The 19237-nt window shown below is 35.1% G+C and overlaps 1 protein-coding gene across 1 annotated transcript; it reads left to right on the top strand.

The window, feature by feature from the left end:
• Positions 1–12425: 12425 nt before the first annotated feature.
• Positions 12426–14621, top strand: LOC118736331 (zinc finger protein Elbow-like; the record flags this gene model as incomplete). The annotated part of the gene is made up of 1 exon (XM_036466425.1): positions 12426–14621. A coding segment is annotated over one exon (1575 nt), but the record flags the coding sequence as incomplete, so codon positions are not given.
• Between the last annotated feature and the right edge of the window lie 4616 nt (positions 14622–19237).

The following is a 19237-nucleotide window of genomic DNA, read 5'->3' on the forward strand; positions in this document are numbered from 1 at the left end:
GTAATTTTTTTATTGGAAATATTGACACTTTTCGTTTTATGCCGTTGTTCCGCAATACAAATGGAGTTTTTTCGTTATTGCAGAGGACCATCGATTTTTACATATGGAGAAATATATTTGTAGGTACCTAAATACTATGGTTTAGTTTTTTCATCCATGCTTGCAGGATCCAAATACGCCGATTACCAAAGTCACGTTCTGCCACTTAAGATGCTGACTCATAAAATGGTGTTTAGTCTCCTCATGTAGCAAGTAGTCACGTGTAAATGTTGAGCAAACGAGTGTTGGTAATATATGTAATACCAGGGATGTTGCGAATATTTGTATTCGCATTCGTTATGCGAATGATTCGCATCATTTTACACATTCGCATCAAATGATACGAATGTTTTGCGAATGCGAATGTGTACATGGGCAGAGATATTGTTAAAATGGCTCTAAGTCTGTTTAACCAGGGTGCGGACAATAACCGGCTTTTCAGGCGCCAAACGGTTAGTAGTACTCGTATATCGAGCAACATTGATGGGCCTTCAACACTTACTGCTAAAAGTCTTATAAGCAACCTAGAAAGCGAAGACTCGGATGTAGAATTTGGAGACATTAAAAAATGTGTAATTAAAGCTCAATTGAAGGAAGAAAAACGAGCTCATCTCGGTGAAAATCCTCTCGATTGGTAGAAAACTAAACTAAAATACGACAAATTGACAGATCTGGTCAGCAAATATTTGAGCGCTCCACCCGCCAGCGTTCCAAGTGAGCAATGGTTCAGTGCAGCCGGCCTTATATATGAGCCTCATGGGAGAAAAGGCAGCAAAATTACTTTTTTTTTTTAAATATGTTATGCCCGTTTTGAACTTTGACTACTAGATTAAGCACTCGTTCAATGTTCTAATAATTTACAAAATTGTTAAGTAATAAAACCGATGACTTAAGTTGATTATAGTTTTATAATGTTATTCCTAACATTCGCATTCCAAAAATTCGAATTCGCATTCACGAGTGTGGAAAATATGACATATGGAATCGAATTAGGCGATGGGAACCGCTTACCCTTTCGCTTCAAGAAGACAACATGTTAACATGGGCATGTCATTGGCCGTAAACCCTTAGCCGCAGCATTGCCTTCGAATGCCTAGATAAGTACATACTTACATATATCCAATTGAAAACAGAAAATACAGATTGTCTTAGAAGATTAAAATTAATTAAAATTTTTATAAATCAGTTACAGTACATTCATACATTTGTATATATTTATGTAGGTATTTAGATCTTACTTAAAAATTGGCATGAACATACATTCATATTTAATTAAACTTAAAAATTTACTTCCTAACTTATGTACTTCTCTTCATTGACTGACTTCAACTTCGCTGTAAATTAAACAAAGCAAAACAAAAATAATTTTTGGATATTCATTCTATTTTTCAGCTGCCTACGGTGAATCATTCTACTTTGCATTCCCCGTAATGATTAAAAGCAATGAAATTAATAAAATATTGAAGAAAATTCTACTATGCATTACATTGCGTTATAGAACACTTACCACTAAAATTTTTTGCTGGGTAGGTACAGACATCCTCCTGGCTGCTGATCACACCGAACGTCAGCAACATTAGGTGAACAGTTTCTAGCTGTCTTCCACACACATCTGCGATGGATACTAAAAAAATCCTAATAATAATTATTTCATTTCAACAGTGCTATTGAGCTTTGTACAACGATTTGCTTATTAGGAAAAATGAAAAAAGCAAAAAAGTCCACATCAGACTTCTTTCTTAAGACTTCCTCAGGAAACAAATTTAAATTCAAACTAAATTCGTTAATTGTGAATATCTAACAGCAGTCCTTGAAAATCAACTCGTAACCAATCTAGGTTAGCATTGTTAGCAAAGGTAATGCTGGTTCTCAAGTTCGCTGGTTCTTAAGGCTTTTTTATTTTGTTTATACATAAAAGTCGGAACAAAATATCCGGCTATTCAGTCCGATGATATCGATATTGCCGATATTGATTTAAGTCAAATAATGTTACCCTACCTATACTCTGAATTTCAGCCCCCAGAGCCGCGTTCCGTCATCGAAAGTGTTACCGAAATCATGGCTCCAAAAAGTGAAGCGTGGAGAGATTTCCAAAGATTAAAAGATAGGAAATTGAAATGCAAAACTTGCCAGAAAATTGTTGCGTACTCTGGAGGACAACGAATTTGTTTGTACACTTGAAAAATTATCATTATACAGAAAACAAGACGCTAAGTTACCAGAGTATAAATAACAGTGAATATGTTAGGAGTAAATACAAATAAATATATTTTTATAAACAAAGGTAATTGACATCAGCTCGCCTGAAACAACTACTCAAAAGGAGGATCGCAGCAATTGAGTTTCGAATCGCAATACAGAGTATACGTCCTAGACTTGCTTGTGAGGAGGGGAAAATCAAAGTTGTTGAACTCTGGTTACTATTTTTTCAAAATAATTAAAGTGCATCTTAGCCACAGTAACTTCGTGATATAAATTTATGCTTATTCGTGTTTTTTTTTGATAGTTTTACGTATATGTATTTGGCGTTTATAAATTAAAAAAAAAAAACAACGAAACGAAAACGAAATATACGCAAAACTGCAAACTAACAAACCAACGAGTTTGGTGTCAATCGATATTGCCGATATTCAATATATCGATATTATTTTAGTAGATATATCGGTATCGAATATCGTCAATTTGGAATATCGCGATACCGATATATCAAATTTTCATTGCCGATACGCATCCCTAATGCGGATGAATTAAAAACCTTTCTGAAATTGGACAGTAACCAAACAAAGTAAAAGCTTTGTTTGTCAAAATAAGAATATTACATTGTTTTATTAATGAAAAGTTTACAAAATATTTATTATCCAAAATTAGGGACGACTTTAAATTAATGTTCAAAAAACTAAATTTCTGTCCATATACATATGTAGCTATGTAACTAAAGTTTTTACAAATATGTGTAACAAAACAGCGAACTTTTAGGCCGAAACATGCATATGAAGTCAAGCATACTGAAAGTTGGAGCAACTCTGAAATAAGCCGCAAAGTGCAGTTTTTATGTGGTTTTTATACTCTGGTTTTACCACATACTACTGAGCGAATTCCCTACGTTCGCTTTTCGGCTTTATTGCTTCGTTGCTTATCTGATGAAAAAACTCATGCATTACGCGCTAAAGTGTTCCCCTTTTTGCAAGTTTTTATAGTCTGGCGCGGATACATAATATGCATAAATATTTGCATTTATACATATGTATACTTGCATATGTATGTATATATTCATACACGTAAATTGCATGTGTGTGTGTATTTGATAAATGCAAGTAGTGTCTGCGTCTACTTCCGCTTTTTGCTTATCTTTATCTCTTATATCGTTAAGCTTTAATGCCACTTGTGGCAACATTTTGCAATACACTTGCGCTTTCCTTAATTACTTCAAAGTTGATAAGACTTTTATGTGCTAAGTAATGTTGTGTTTATACACTCTGATTAAAAGACGTAATACTATGTCTCCATTGGGAGATTTACCTATTAAGATCTAATAAATCCAGTTGCTAAATCACAACCGAGGGTTGTGCTTTTCAGGGTGAACTTAACATAATTTTTCACTTTGAACAGCTTCAAACAATCTGCAATGATGCAGAAATATTCTCGGGTCTTTAATAAAAGGCCTTAGAGAAAATAGTTCCCTCAAGGTTTTATACTTTGAAACGAAAAGACCCCTGTCGTCTTTATTAACTAGGCACCAAAAACTGCAGATTCTAAAGTATTAAAATCTACAATTCGTTTTATTGTGAGTTCGCAGAATTGTCAACAAACATTAGACGCAACTAAATATGAGACTGATGAAAATTAACCAAACGTCATGCTTGAGTCGAATAGCAATTGAACGCTTTTTAAAACTCAACGAGTCGTAGGTACACACACATCATGGTATTGTTGCAGGCCGACTCTCTCTCCCTCATGAAACTTTATTTATGAAAGCGAGCTAAGTCCGCTCACTAATGTTCGATGACCAAGGTTTTCGTCGACTCTTTCTACTTAGTTAATCTGATAACCACAAGTAGAATTAGCAGACCGTCCGAGTTTTTACACTCAATGTGTTATTATGTTTCTGAATGAAAGTACAGGGTGGCGCCGATAGCTATATGGTTTAAATGGTTTATATCTTTTTTATTTAGGCGATTATTATAATTTTTTTTTGAAAAATGATATCCTGTAAGTGATGTCCATTTTCTGATTCGCACATACGTGCTCTTTTAAGCATATTTTCCATAACTTTTCGCAGAATTTCGGGTGTAATGGCCATGATTTTATTTCGAATGTTGGTTTGGAGTTGGAGAATGGTTCTTGGTTTGTTAACGTACACTCTTTCTTTCAAATATCCCCAAAGAAAACTGTTAAAGGGAATTCAAACCATATAGCCCATTCGGCGCCACCCAGTATTATAACCAAAAATTTGAGGTTTTTTTGGCCGAAATTACGATTTTTTCAAGGTAAAATGACGCTTTTTCAGCAAAGCATTCGGCAACGCTGCTAGGAGGCCATTTCCAGGCGTGGATCCCGTTGGCATAGAGTAAAAAAAAAAACTGTTATTATATATTCTGAGCCTTCTGAATATATGAGTCCAAAAGAAGTTCTAGGTAGGTAAGAAATACATATAAGTTTCAAAAACAAAACAAAAATTTACTCTTATATGAATCCTTTAGGATTCATATATGACCCAAGTTATGAGCCAGCACCTTGTGCCAATTTAAAGTCAATAAACATTTGAAATTTATATTTAAACTTCTTTATACAGAAATTGAAGATAATTAGAAAACAAAAAATGAACAAAATTTAGCTGCAGCTGCTACTATTAAATGTATGTTGAAATGTGTATATGCACGTAAGTATGTATGCATGTTATTTGAAAGAAATTTTTGCTGAATGCCTTTGCAAATATAGTACGTTCAATAAGACTCAAAGAACAACCTAAAATAAGAGTCCGAATGTAGTAATTTATGAGGCCGATAAGAGCCTTAATAAGAGTTTGAAATGATTCATATATGAGACTAAAAATTCTTTTAAGGGTCCAAAATTAGCCGTATACGAGGCCGATAAGAGTTCAATATGACTGAATTTAAGCTCATATAAGTCAACCTTCGGAGGTAGGGAAACACCCTTATATCGGACTGTTAAATCTTAAATTACATTAAACGAGCAATTCTTGTATATATGTACATTAGAGTTGTTCATAAAAACACTCTTTGTGGAAATTCATAAACGCTACATCAGAATTTTGTTATTTGTGATGATAAAAGAGATACGTATTTTTTTATTTTGAAAAAAATAAGTTCTTTTAGAGGTCGCGCTGGTTGGTTTTTTAAAAAAACGCTGATGGTCTCCATTTTTTTTTATTTTTGTGACATGTTAAAATGCAGCTAAAAATGTGGTTTTTACATATAATTACTCTGGTATTATTGGGGAAGTTTCCCTTAATTACATACCTGGCTTGGGTAGTTAGAATGGGCCTAGTTCCCGAAAATATTCTCTCGAAAAGACATTGATACTAAACGATTTACGCATTGTCATGGGTTGGAACTTGTTACCAAGGGGTTTCTGAGGTTGCTAATTAGGAATCTGAAGTCAGTACAGAGAGCGGTTAGGAGTTTCAAACAAATCCAATATTTTTTTTAAAGTTGGTCGCCATCTTGGATCCACCATTTTGAATTGTGAAAATCTGAAAACAGATTCGTAATCAGCAACCCCAGAAACCCACTGGAAACGAGTTTCACCTCTTGACAATGCTTAAAACGTTCAGACACAACGTTTTAATTTTAGTAACACTTTTTTAAATTTGATCGTCATATTCGATCCGCCATTTTTTTCAATTCAATTCAATTCAATTTATTAAGTCTATGATTTTTATAAATCTTACAGACTAGCAATGCAAAACTTACAGACTAGAAAAACAAATCTTACAGACTAAAAAGATACATGCGTATGCTATTAAATATAATATGAAGCTGGTTTAGAACCAAAACATGACCTCGAAAGTGCGAAATCCAGATCGAGACTACAAAAAATTTTATTAAATTCTGCGAGAGCCCTCGAGATGGGATCAAAATTAAAGTAATTAGCTCGGATTATCTTGACATTAAACGGATAATGCGCGCGGAGAGTTCTGCGCGGGACATTAAAATTTATTTGTGCTAAAAGTTCCGGACAGTTAACCAAACCACAGATTAGGTCATAAATAAACATCAGAGTTTGAATAGAACGCCTGGACGCCAGTGACTTCATGCTTATGAGGGCACAACGGGCACTATAAGATGGTAATGGATCAGAGAAGCGAAGCGGTTGAAGCGCAAATCTGCTAAAACTTCTTTGTACTCTTTCAATTCTCTGAGAATGAACAGCATAAATCGGGCTCCATATTATCGATGCATATTCTAATTTCAAGCGCACTAAGCTTTCATATAAAGTTTTCCTGGTGTATGGATCTTTGAAGTCTTTGGCATATCGCCGCAAAAAAGCCAAGTTACAATAGGCCTTTGGTAAAATAAAACTTATGTGATTTGAGAATGTAAAGCCTGAGTCAAACATTACTCCAAGATCAACAAACTCACTAACAGTAGAAAGGTTGTCATCAAAAAGTTTATAAGTAGACATATGGATATTGAGGGTTTTCGAAAGCTTCATATGGAAGCATTTTTTAATATTAAGGCGTAAATTATTAATAATACTCCAATTAGCTAAGTTATTAAGATCGTCCTGTAGCAGGACAACATCTGAGAAGCTTGCTATGGTTCTGAAAATCTTTAAGTCATCTGCATAGAGCAGATAATTCGAGTTCCTAAAACAAGATCCTATATCATTAATAAAAAGAAGAAATAGAATTGGTCCGAGAATACTACCCTGAGGAACCCCAGATGTGGCTACGAAAGAATAAGACTTAGTGTTCTCAATTTCCACAAATGATATTCTGTTGCTGAGATAAGATCTAATCCAGCATAAAAAGGTAGAATGGAAACCCATTTTTTCGAGCTTGTACAATAGTATACTATGGGTAACAGTATCGAAAGCCTTAGCAAAGTCTGTATAGATAACATCTACTTGTTGGCCAGTCTTAAATGACGAAACGCAAAATTGTGAAAAAGTAGCGAGGTTCGTAACCGTGGATCGACCGCTAATAAAACCATGTTGACACTCATCTATGGAACCTTTAATTGCAAACAATAACTTCTCTTTAACTACTTTCTCAAAAAGTTTCGAGCAGTTAGAGAGTTTCGAGATCGGTCTATAATTAGCTACATTATTCTTGTTGCCAGATTTAAAGATTGGAGTGATAGAGGCTATTTTCCATCGGTCAATAAACTTACCACTCGCTAATGAGAAATTAAAAATATAATACAGAGGTTTGCAAAAAGACATACTGCATTTCTTCAATATAAATGACGAGAGTCCGTCAGGATCGCATTTTAATGAGGATTTAAGGGCAGCAATACCATTGATTACGTCAGTTTCCGAGATTGACAAGGACCCCAAACAGACCGTTTTAGCAACACCGGCACAGAAACTACCAGCCGTATTGCTTGAAACAAAATTTGATTTGAAAAAATCAGCAAACAGGTTAACAGAATCCAGTAGGCATTCAGAAGATGCACCGCAGTAAGTCATAGAAACCGGAATATTAGAACAACCCTTCTTAGAACGAATATGTTTCCAAAAAGCTTTAGGGTTTTCCTTCAGCTCATTTTCATACCTAGAAATATATTCTTTATATAGGAATTTATCCAGCACATTAAAATCTTTACTATATCTCATATAATTTTCCTTATGGAGGTTATTATTAGAAGCTTTATAAAGTTTAAAAAATTTGTTCCTAAGATTTTTCAATTTCTTGAGGCGCTTGGTATACCATGGAAGTTTATGCTTTCGCTCAGGTAGTAAAGAAAGATTATTAGTAAAGATTTCATATATATTGCATAGGAAAACATCGAAGCATTCCTCAACACTTTTCGAGTGGAAGATAGATAGCCAATCCACTTCGAGAATTTCAGCATTTAGGGAGTCAAAGTCCGCATCACGAAAATTAAAACTAATATTGGATATTGCACTTGAACTTGAAAGAAAATTAACAAACTCGACGGAGAGAGAAAGTGGAACATGATGCATATCTGATTTACATATCGGGAATGTGGATTCAGAGACTTCAAAGGTTAAATTTTCATCAACAAAAACCAGATCCAAGAGATTATGTAATGAATTGAAAAACGAATTAATTTGGGTGAGATTAATACTAAAGAGGCTATCAATGAAATTTATTTCATGCGAGCTATTCACATTTGTGGGCGTTAAAATACCGTTATTAAGAAAATTTAACCAAGTAATTTTGCTCAGGTTAAAGTCTCCTAGGATACAAAAATGACTGTCTTCATTTGCTTCATAAAGACTCATAATATTGCTTATATGAGTAGCATATAAAGAATCAGCGCTAGACGGTGGTATGTAAGATACACAAAAATATATTTTGCCAAGATTACCAAAAATGCATACACAAAGCTGATCTAGGAGAGAATCATCGTTTTCCAGCTGAACTAAAGATGAGCGAAGCTTGAATTAAAAAAAAATTGACTTTAGATTCGTATTCGGCGACCTCAAAAACTCCCGAGTGCGGGTTTTCAAACCAATCCAATAATTTAAAAAAAAATTTATCGCCATTTTGGATCCGCCATTTTAAATTTAAAAAAACTGACTTCAGGTTCCTAATTAGCAACCCACGAAACCCCCTGATAACAAGTTCCAACCCATGACAACGCGTAAATCGTTCAGTAGCAACGTTTCAATTTTATTAGTCTCTTTTCGAGAGCATATTTTCGGGCATTAGGCCCATTCTAACTACCCAAGACAGGTATGTAATTAAGGGAACGTTCCCCAATAATACCAGAAAATTTATATACAAAAATCACATTTTTACCTGAATTTTAACATGTCAAGAAAACAAAAAATTGAGAATATCAGCATTTTTATAAAAAACCGACCAGCGCGTCCTCTAAAAAAACTTTTTTTCAAAATAAAAAAGTACGTTTCTTTTTTTTATCACAAATAACAATAATTTGAGATAGCGTTTATGAATTTCCAAAAAAAAAATTTTAACCACTCTAATATACATATATATATATATATATATATATATATCTATGGCGTTCTCGGAAACGGCTCTAACGATGTTGATAAAATTTTGTACACAGAAAATGTTTTGGATTTTAAGGTTATCTGAATAGGCACTATCTCCTAGAAGGCTCGTATAAGATTTCCACCTATTCGAAATTAGTTACAAATTAATTACAACATCATAATATGGGTATCAATTGGAAGGTATTTTAAAGATACCTAATTAAAAACTATTTTTAGGGTTGCCACCTAATTTGAATCGCATATTTATTTAATTTTTTGTAGAAAAAAAGGTCAAATATTACTATTTATGGGTACCAAGAAAAGGTTCTTAAACAATACTTTCCCTGTATACATAATGTTATCCCTTAAGACAATAGTGTAAGGTTGCCACTTATTTTCGATTCTACACAATTTATTTAAAACATCGCAATATGTATATCAAATGAAAGGTATTGTTGTTAACTTTTTGTTGAGAAAATATTTTACATCAGGGATTCCGCGCTTCTTTGTAATAAAAATTTTTATTTTGTTAATTTCAATCAGTTTTTTTTAAGTATACACAGTACATATGTATACGCTCAAGATATGTACCATTCATTCCAGGTATTTCATTTACTTAATAGATATCGAAATCCAATTTTTTTTTTATTTCCTAAATATTTTTATAAAGCTATCCAAATCTTGAAACCTTTAAAAAAGGCTCCGAAATATGACTCCTTAAAGACTCATTTATTACTCCAAATGTTTGCTGGGATTAAAATTTTATTTAAACTCATATATTTGTATCTATGTAAGACCTATGTAAATGAAGAAAATTATTTTTAAAATGATTGGCCCATTTAGCAATGACGTAAAATCGAGACCTTCGCTGCCTCACAGTTTACTTTGAGATAAGTGCGTGCAAATGTACACCCTGCAGGGAAGCTACTAGTTGTGAACTAGAATTCTACCGGTTTGCGTTTCAGCCGAACTAGTTCACGTTCTATCCTTTTTCAATGTTAGCGACTGGTATTTTTAACATTGCGATGTCCTACGAGATGTCAATTGTCAGGCTATGCATCAGCATCTACTAGTATAAATACCAGTAGCATCATACCAGTTGATGAGATTGTCTGCCAATTCATGTCCCGTGAAAAGCATAAGTGTGCCTTTTGGCTCGCGACGCTCCAGCAGTCACAATGGCCGACAGAGCAAAGCACTCGCGTGGTAAGCCTGAGGTCCCAGGTCCAAATCCTGGCGCAGGGAAATTTTATTTTATTTTATTTTTATTTTTTATAAATTTATTTTTTTGTTTAGGCTGTTTATTGTAATTTTTAAATTTTATCAAAAAATATTCTTGTTTAATTACTTTGTTTTTTATAGCACAAGCATTTCTTCCTAAATGTTTTTTTTGCATTGCAATTAGGTTTTCAAAATTGTTATTTATTTATAAATTGAATAAATTATTATTACTTACATTTATTTAACTTTAAAAATCTGAACCCCCCCAAGCGGCCTCGAACCTGCGATTTCAGAACCAGAACCAGTAGTCTTCACGTGACGCCACAGCCGAGATTTGTAAGAAAAGCAATTAATTGCGTTTTATTTTTGGCTTTGGCAATTCAAATGCAGATGTCGCTGATCGCCTAAGTTTTTCGAAATTGTCGAACTGGTAGGCACATACTAGTTAATGAACTAGTATTTTTTCTGACTGGTTTGGCTTTTCACTGCCGGGCACACTCTAAAAAATTTTTGTTTAAATTTGCGCATATTAAGATAGGTAACCAGTTTCCTCACTTAATGAATGCAAATTTACACACTGCTTGCTTAATTTTACTTATCATGTGTGGCGTAGAACAAATTTCAAATTTGTTTTTTGAGTTTTAAACATTTATTGTTCACATTTTCACAGTTTACACATAAAATGTTTAAAGTTTCCTCTAAAAATTTTTCGTTTAAATCTACGCATATAAAGAGAGGTAACCAGTTTCCTCTCCTAGTGTGTGCAAAATTAAATACTGTCTCTTTACTTTTACATATCAAATTTGTCACATAGCGCACTCAAAGTTTGGATTTTGGGGTTAAATTTATTATGATTTAAGAAATTTTGATAGACAAAAATTTCTTTTCCATTTCTTGTGCGTCATTTTGTAAGAATTTTTCTTTTTTCTTGAGAGCTCTTTAAAGTTTAACTGCGAATGAAAACATTGTCCTAAAATATGCAATGCATACTCACTTACTGTTGATTTTTACACTTTACAGCCTAAAAAAGTTCACCACTGATATGTACTTAATAAGCATTCGAAGATTTAATTTGCTAACCTCGAATTCGTTCCACCAAAATTAGCTACATGATAAAAATACAAGTTCAGTTAAATTTTCGTTATTCGAAGTATTTAAAAATGAGAAACCAGAAATCGACGAAAATGAATAAAACAGTGCAAAAATTTCGTGAAATTAATTATATTATTTATATTAAAATTCTTTTGTAAAATTTTGTATTACTTTTGAAAGTTGAGTGCATCTTTAACCGTTAATTTTTTTATGATTTAATAAACCTTCTAAACCAAATTACGGGACGACCCTTAAGGTACCATCTTTCCGGTAAAAAAAGAATTATTGGAATCGGTTCACGCGGTGCAAAGTTATGCGGTGGAATAAATAAAAGAAGTAAAAATACGCCAAAGAATTGATAACCTTCCTTTTTTGAAGCCGGTTGAAAATGTCCGAGTTCTTTGTAAATTTTATGTTAATAAAATGCGATTTATGAAACTTTAAAAAGTTTATTTATTTATTTCATACTGTACATAAAACTTGCATAAATGTTTTTTAAAGAGCGAATTTTCAGTATTTTCTGATGATATATATTTAGAAGTATAAATCCTTTCCCTTAAAAAAATATATTCCTGCGTGCGCCCCTGGCACTTAATATTTATTATTTGTAAAAAATATATTTTTACTTTCAAAATGTTTGTGATTTTAAACATTTCGGGTGTATATTTATGTGTAAATTTTAAACAACTCATGTTCAAAATCAAATCTTGAAAATCTTGTGCATATACTTGAACTGATTCTGGTTGAAAAATAAACACTTTTCAGTAGTAGTTTTACATGCACTTTTTTGATTGCACATATTACACCATATACTCCGATTTATTTATTATATGAATTACTTATTACAAACTTAGCCCATAATATCCATAAATACTCTGCATAATTTCGACTTACTAATGTATTTATAAAATTTCTTCTCATTACAGCTGGACAGCAAAAGCAGTCCGCTAGCCCTGCTAGCGCAGACGTGCAGCGCAATCGGTGCGGATACTACCAACCCGAAACTGCTTGCCGCCAACATCGAAAAATCAACCAAATCGTCGCTGAAGTCTGGTGGCGTTGATGGACGCGACAAATCCTCGCCGGTTAGCAGTCAATCATCGTCCGTGTCAACCGGGTCCGTGGAACACATCAAATCCAGCTTTAAGCCATATGAGTCGAATAATAACATAACAAACAACAATCATATGCGAGACAGACTTGAATTAGAGACAGAACGCGCCACCAATCTAAGTACTGGTGCGTCTGCGAACAGTTTAAATCTCATCGGCAATAGCGGCCGAGTGCGAACACCAAAGAGCAATGGCAGCGGCAGCGTTATGCTGTTGAATGGCCAACAGCAGGCAGCACAGCTGCAACAACAACGTTGTGATTCAAACCAAAGTGCCACCTCACAGCGCGACTCGCCAGCGACCAGCATGAATGGTTTGCACAAGAGTTCGCCAATTGCCTCCGCTGGCGCTGTGATGGATTTGCAGCAACGTATAAGTAATAGTAGTAGTCCGCAGCAACGCTCCTCCTCCAAGGAATCGGCGACGTTGAGTCACACAACTAGCAGTGCGCAAATGAGTCCAAGTGCTGCGGCTGCAGCAGCTGCTAGCCAATCACGTTTGCAATCGGCCACTGACACGGCCATCGCTGCTGCCAAAGAAGCCAACTACGTTAAAGCGTTACATGCTGCGGCTGCCGCTGCAGGTGTGCCGACGACGAGCTCAGGTTCCTACTATGCTGGCTATCCGGGTGGTAATCCCTCAAGCGGGCTACCATATGCAATGGACGTGATGACGGCGAGCGCTCTAATGTCACAGCACCATCCAATGTTTAAGGCTGCCGCTTTACATCCTTACTTGAACTACGCCCGTCTGAAGGGCATCGATCCAGCCACCATGATGACACCGAATATCTGCCGTGATCCCTACTGCACCGGTTGTCCATCCTCGCCGCATTTTCTCAACAAAGCCGCCGGGCAGCCATGTCCTGCCGGTTGCCCACAGTGTGAGGGTAGCAGTGGTAAATCGTCATCGATGGGCGGAGGCGGCTCTTCGGCTGCAGCCGCCGTTGCAGCAGCGGCCGCTTCATCATATCACGCGCAATTGGCTGCGCTGGCTGCTGCCTCACAAATGCCCTACGTCTGTTCGTGGATCAGCGCCGATGCGGCGTATTGCGGTAAGCGCTTCGCCACCTCCGATGAGCTGTTTCAACATTTGCGCACACACACCGCATCGCTGCCTGACTCAGTGCTGAGCGCTGCTGCTGCAGGCGGTATCCCACCCACACATCCGCTATTTCAGCGCACTTACCCCACACCGCCGTTGAGTCCCCTGTCCGCTGCACGCTATCATCCATATGGCAAACCGTCCATGCTACCACCGCCACTTGCCTCTGCAGCTGGCACATTGAGTGGTTTGCCGATGCCACCACACCCGGCGCTAGCGCAGTACTTTGCGCCCTATTCTCTTTACGGACCGCCTCGGATGGGATCATCGCATCCATAGTAGGACGCAGTGAGCGCAAGAGCTCGAGACGCCTACAGAGCGCACCTGAAATAAATGGACTCATTGGTTGAATAGCTGATTCGTTTTATCTTTGCAGTCAATTTTGGCATTGAATGTCTTTCCTCTGATAATTTCTTTACACTGGAAAAAATGTATCTACAAAACATAGCAGGCACGAATTATTGTTGCGTAAAATGCTAGTGATGTAACATATTATATGTACATACGTATGTGTGTGATGTACGTTTGTATGTGCGGTTTCGCATACGCGCAGAAGCATGCAATTACTTGTACTGTATGTAATTATAATTACTAAAAATATGCAAATAATTATTGTCATTGTACAGAGCATTTGTGCCACCTGGCGCGATGCTACAAAAATAAAAGAAGAAATATTTATTTTATTAACTAAATAATTAAAATGTTTATCAAAATTAAAAATAAATAAAATGTATGTATGTATAATCTAAATATCAAAATTAAAGTCGAAACAGCGTTGTTGTATATTTTAAAGTCTAAATTACGAATGGCGTCTATGTTGTAATAAAATTACAAGTAAATGTACTCTAAGGTTCAATTAAGTCATCAGCAAAGAAATAATAAAATCACGTCAAACATTAATTGTTTAATAGATTCATTATTTGAATACGGATTTGAACGAGCAAGTAAGTACAAAATATCATTTGAACATTGACATAAATTGATAGGGTATTTAAATTTTCTACACATACCACCAAAATTGTTTGTGTGCTTTTATCGCGTATACACCAAGCACAAGCAAATGTTTAAAATGAAATAAATAGGCGGGAAGGACGTCCAATTTTTGCACCAAATCAACGAAATTAAAGTTAAACACCGATATACTATTCTATGTTGCCGTGGCCCGATTATAGAAGAACGCATACCTGCGTGTTCGTCTCGGCGAGGAGAAGGCTTATATCTAGGTTAGAGCATAAAAAAGGAGCTACCACCGCTTAAAAAAATAGATACGATTAAGTTAAATTAATTACTACAATATGAGTATCAATTGAAATGGTTTTGAAAAGGCTTTATTTGTAAATAACATGTGGGAGGGTTACCACCTATTTAAAAATCAAATTCAACTTTAATTAAGGGAATAAGAGACAAATTCGTATTACAAAAATAAAACGTGGCGACCCTCATCAAACATATTTCTGGATTAAAGTTCTCAAAAATACTTTTAATTTGATATCCATTTTAATTGTGTTAGTAAAATTTTGGATAATCGAAAATAAGGGGCACCATTAAACTAATATACTAACGGATAACACTCACAACATAGGAAAAGAGTTGTTTAAAATCTTTCTTTCAGTATCCGTGAATAAAAATATTGTATCTTTATTTCTAAACAATAATTCAAATAAATATAAAATGGAAAATAGGTAGCAACCCTATTAACAATATCTCTTAATTGGGGATTTTTAAAATACTTTTCACGTCATAGCCAATATGAGGTTTTATTTAACTTAAAAATAGTTTCGAATAGATGGCAACTTTGTACGAATATATCCAGAGATAACACCTGTCTAGATAACCTTAAAATCAAAAACATTATCAGAATATAAAATAGTATAAAAATCGTTAGAGCCAAATTTTGACTAGAACTTACCGTTGAGAATAGAACTTTTTTCTAAAAATGACTGTCAACTATTTTCTTCCCCTTTAACTCACAAAGTTTTAAATTCAACCTTCCCCGCCCCCATCTCCTTTATTAAATAATTTTACAGAACACCCTATACATGTAAATAAAGCTGGTACAGTACTGTAGCAGTATTTTTGGTTAATTTTTCAGCAGTAGTAAATATTTCAAATGGTCACTTCACAGTCAACCGCACATTTTCAGGAGTTTTTTTTTTGTTTTCAAACTACGAACTGTTAAGCATAACAACTAGCACGAATCTCAGCTCCGTTGAGTGGTGTTACATAACTTTATAACTGTAATTAATTTCTCGAACCCATTGGTTTTCAAACTGTGGGCAATCGAACAAACTAATGTGTAATGGCGTTCTCGTTTCTACAAAACATGTTGCCTTCTCATTGCCCTCTTCTTAGTATTTGTGCGTAGAGGGCAAAGAGAAGGTAACATTCTTCGGTAGAAACGAAAACGACATAAGTTTGATAAAAAAAAGTAGTTTTTCTGTTCAAAAATGTTAAATCGCTGACATGGAAAAACCGAAAATTACTCTGTATGAAAAAATCATGTTACTTCTTTCTTAGTTCATGAAAATGTATACAAAATGATCAGAACCATTACCGTCTGTTTGAACCCAATCTGGTCCCACAGTTTTTGAGATATCAGACTAAAATTTGATAAGTGCGTGTATTTTTATAACGCATTAATCGTTTGTGGGAATCACCAAAATCGAAACACTGTAACTCGTAGTTCCCATAAAACTGATTGTTCAGAAATGAGATTTTTTGTCATAACTCGTCCATTTATGCAGCTAGGAAATTTCAAATTATTTTCACCTATTATGCGGTGCTACAAAAAATATACCCGAAACAAAACCTAGTGTAGGTTGTAGCTATGGTCGAGTACAACATTAAAATAGATTCCTTATTGTTCCCGAAACCCCATTTTTTTTATTTCAAAACAACTCTTATGTTCGTACTTGATGCACTTATTTATTAACAGCTTGACTATTTTTCATCAGATTTTTTGAAATCGAACAAAAACCAGTCTCCCCGCTCTTATAACGGTAATTTCAAAAAACTCAAAGCTAGCTATATTTTGGGGGGAGTAGGTTTTGTTCGATTTAAAAATTTTCAAGGCGGGGCTTAAGGAGGTTAAGAACAATATGTATATAGTGTGCTCGAGATGAATCAGTTTTTTAGTTACGCACATATATGAGTGAGCGGCGCCACGCCCATTTTCCTTAATACTTTTGACAAATAAATTTTTTGCTTTTGATGAGCTCCTTAGCCACACTGCTCAAAAAATCTGAACGTCCGGTACATACATACCAGGGTGATTTTTTTCGGCGACTATTTTTTTTTTACTTCCACCTCGAAATTGTGTAGGAAGTACCTGAAAACAAGTTCCCGGAAAATTTTATATTGATATTAAAGGCTCAAATTTTCAGAAAACTTTTTTTTAGGTATTTGTAGTGGCGCTACAGTATTAGTCTATCTCAGTTGTACATATTATACACAGCGCACGGCAGTGTGCGCGAGTGACGAAAGCAGCCACAGTAGCATGCTGAAATGACTCGCTTATCACAGCGAACGGCAGGGCGCGCGAGTGACGAAAGCAGCCATAGTAGCATGCTGAAATGACTCGCTTATATATACACGAGATTTGGAAGTTTTTATCCAGACGTCCAATGGACATGTTTGAGATATTGTTGGAAAGGTCTTGCAGAGTGTGTCCAGAAAATGTATTCAAGCTTCATAAGCGATTAACCGGATTCTTAAAAATTAGGCTAAAGTGTTGCGAAACAAAAAACGTTTTTTTTGCTTTTGCCGGTTTAAGGGGGCATGTGGGCACACCCAACATATTTAGTGTTATTCTATAGGCTAATACCTTTCAAACGATACCTTATATATTAAGTTCCGGCAACTAGTTGGAAAGATATAGAGGTATATGTGTTTTGGTTCGTGTCTCCACTACGAGATGCTTTGGTATGTATGTGGCGTCTGCACGTACCATCATTTAATTTTTTCAAACTTTCAGGAATTAAAGTACAAAAAAAACTAAGATGGTTTTGTTCCAGGATGTTTTGATTCGTATGCCTTTGTGGGCGTGGCTGCTGACTGAATTTCAAAAAAAATGCAATTTTTTAAACTACAACTGAGACCGCACTACTCAGTCCATGTCAACTCTATCTTTTGTGTTTATGAAATATAAATATGTCATAACGTTATCGCCTGAAAACTAAAAATCGGGCTGCTGGAAATATAGGCCCCTATTATGAGTTGCATTCGATTTTCGACTGTGGTCGAAAGTGCTGAGCGAACGAATTTTCATTTGGTATTATGGCGCTCATTCGATGAAGAATAGCGCTATTGTGAATTTCGCTCGTTTAGGTTGTTCACAATAGTATATTTTTCACCGCTGAGAAGCTTTGTTTACAAATCGAGCAAACTAAATAGTGTGCTTATACATATTTATGCAAATTTGTTCTAATTAAAATGAAGTAAAAAAGAAAGCAATTTTATAAAAACGTGGTAAAATGAGTACAACGAGTTCTGGTTCAACGATTCGTCAGAGGATGAGAGCTTAGTAAACTGGGCAGGAGTAGCAAATGCTCTCTTAAACATTTAAGTTTATTAGTCTTTCGAATATATTTTGATATACAATATATTTAAGAAATTTGTCTACAGATTCATTAAAAAGTTCCGACCATCTAAAGAGGCGTTTGTGAGCCAAATCTATTTAAAATATTTTAAAACTATCAACAGCGCTACGATTTTGTTCTCAGAGATCGTGCCAACAGAGCATTGGGATTTTCTTTCACAAGTAAAACCAGCCTTTCGAGCTTGTGTTTAGTATTCACGATGTTAGAACTGCATGAAATTAAAAGAAAAATTTTGAAATTAGTGTCTAGCCGCCAAAATGTAAGAAAACATATACAAAATCATACATTTTTCACAATTTTCTAACACTTCGTTACACCATCGAAAGCAAAATTCTGTTCGACAGAAAATTCGATACTCAACGAAAATTTCGACACGCCTGCATAGCTCATAATACGAATTTCACTTTCGATCTTCGATCTTCGATAGCCAGCGAAACCTTAACTTTCATCTGGTATATAGCTTATATCTGGGAAAACTCTTGTTGTGGAGATATTACGATTCAAATTGAAAAAATGTCGCTCCAAAAAGGGTCAAATGGTTAAAAATTAACATACTCGTCTAATTTGGTTACTTTAAGATATAAAAATAACATACCCAGTTCCCCGAAAAAAATTCCCATTCCCCGATTACCACTTAAACCGAAATTCCCTGCAAATCGGGGAATTTTCCGCGAGTTGACAAGTTGAAGGATGCAGCTGTGCTAATCACTTCGTACATGTCTTAGAAACCACAATTTGTGTGTATTTTAGAGTTTTTTTTTCAGTCATATACCGAAATTGTAACATTTTCAACGTTTTAATTGTAGTTATGTACACAGTATTTAACTATGCTACATGTGTTTATCACTCGCACTTAACCTACCTGGGAAGGCGCGTACAATATTAGCTACAGTTGTACATAAATATATATGTATGAAT

The sequence above is a fragment of the Rhagoletis pomonella genome, unplaced genomic scaffold, assembly GCF_013731165.1.
Source record: "Rhagoletis pomonella isolate Grant_MI unplaced genomic scaffold, Rhpom_1.0 Rhpom_scaffold_00003, whole genome shotgun sequence".
Classification (NCBI taxonomy): domain Eukaryota; kingdom Metazoa; phylum Arthropoda; class Insecta; order Diptera; family Tephritidae; genus Rhagoletis; species Rhagoletis pomonella.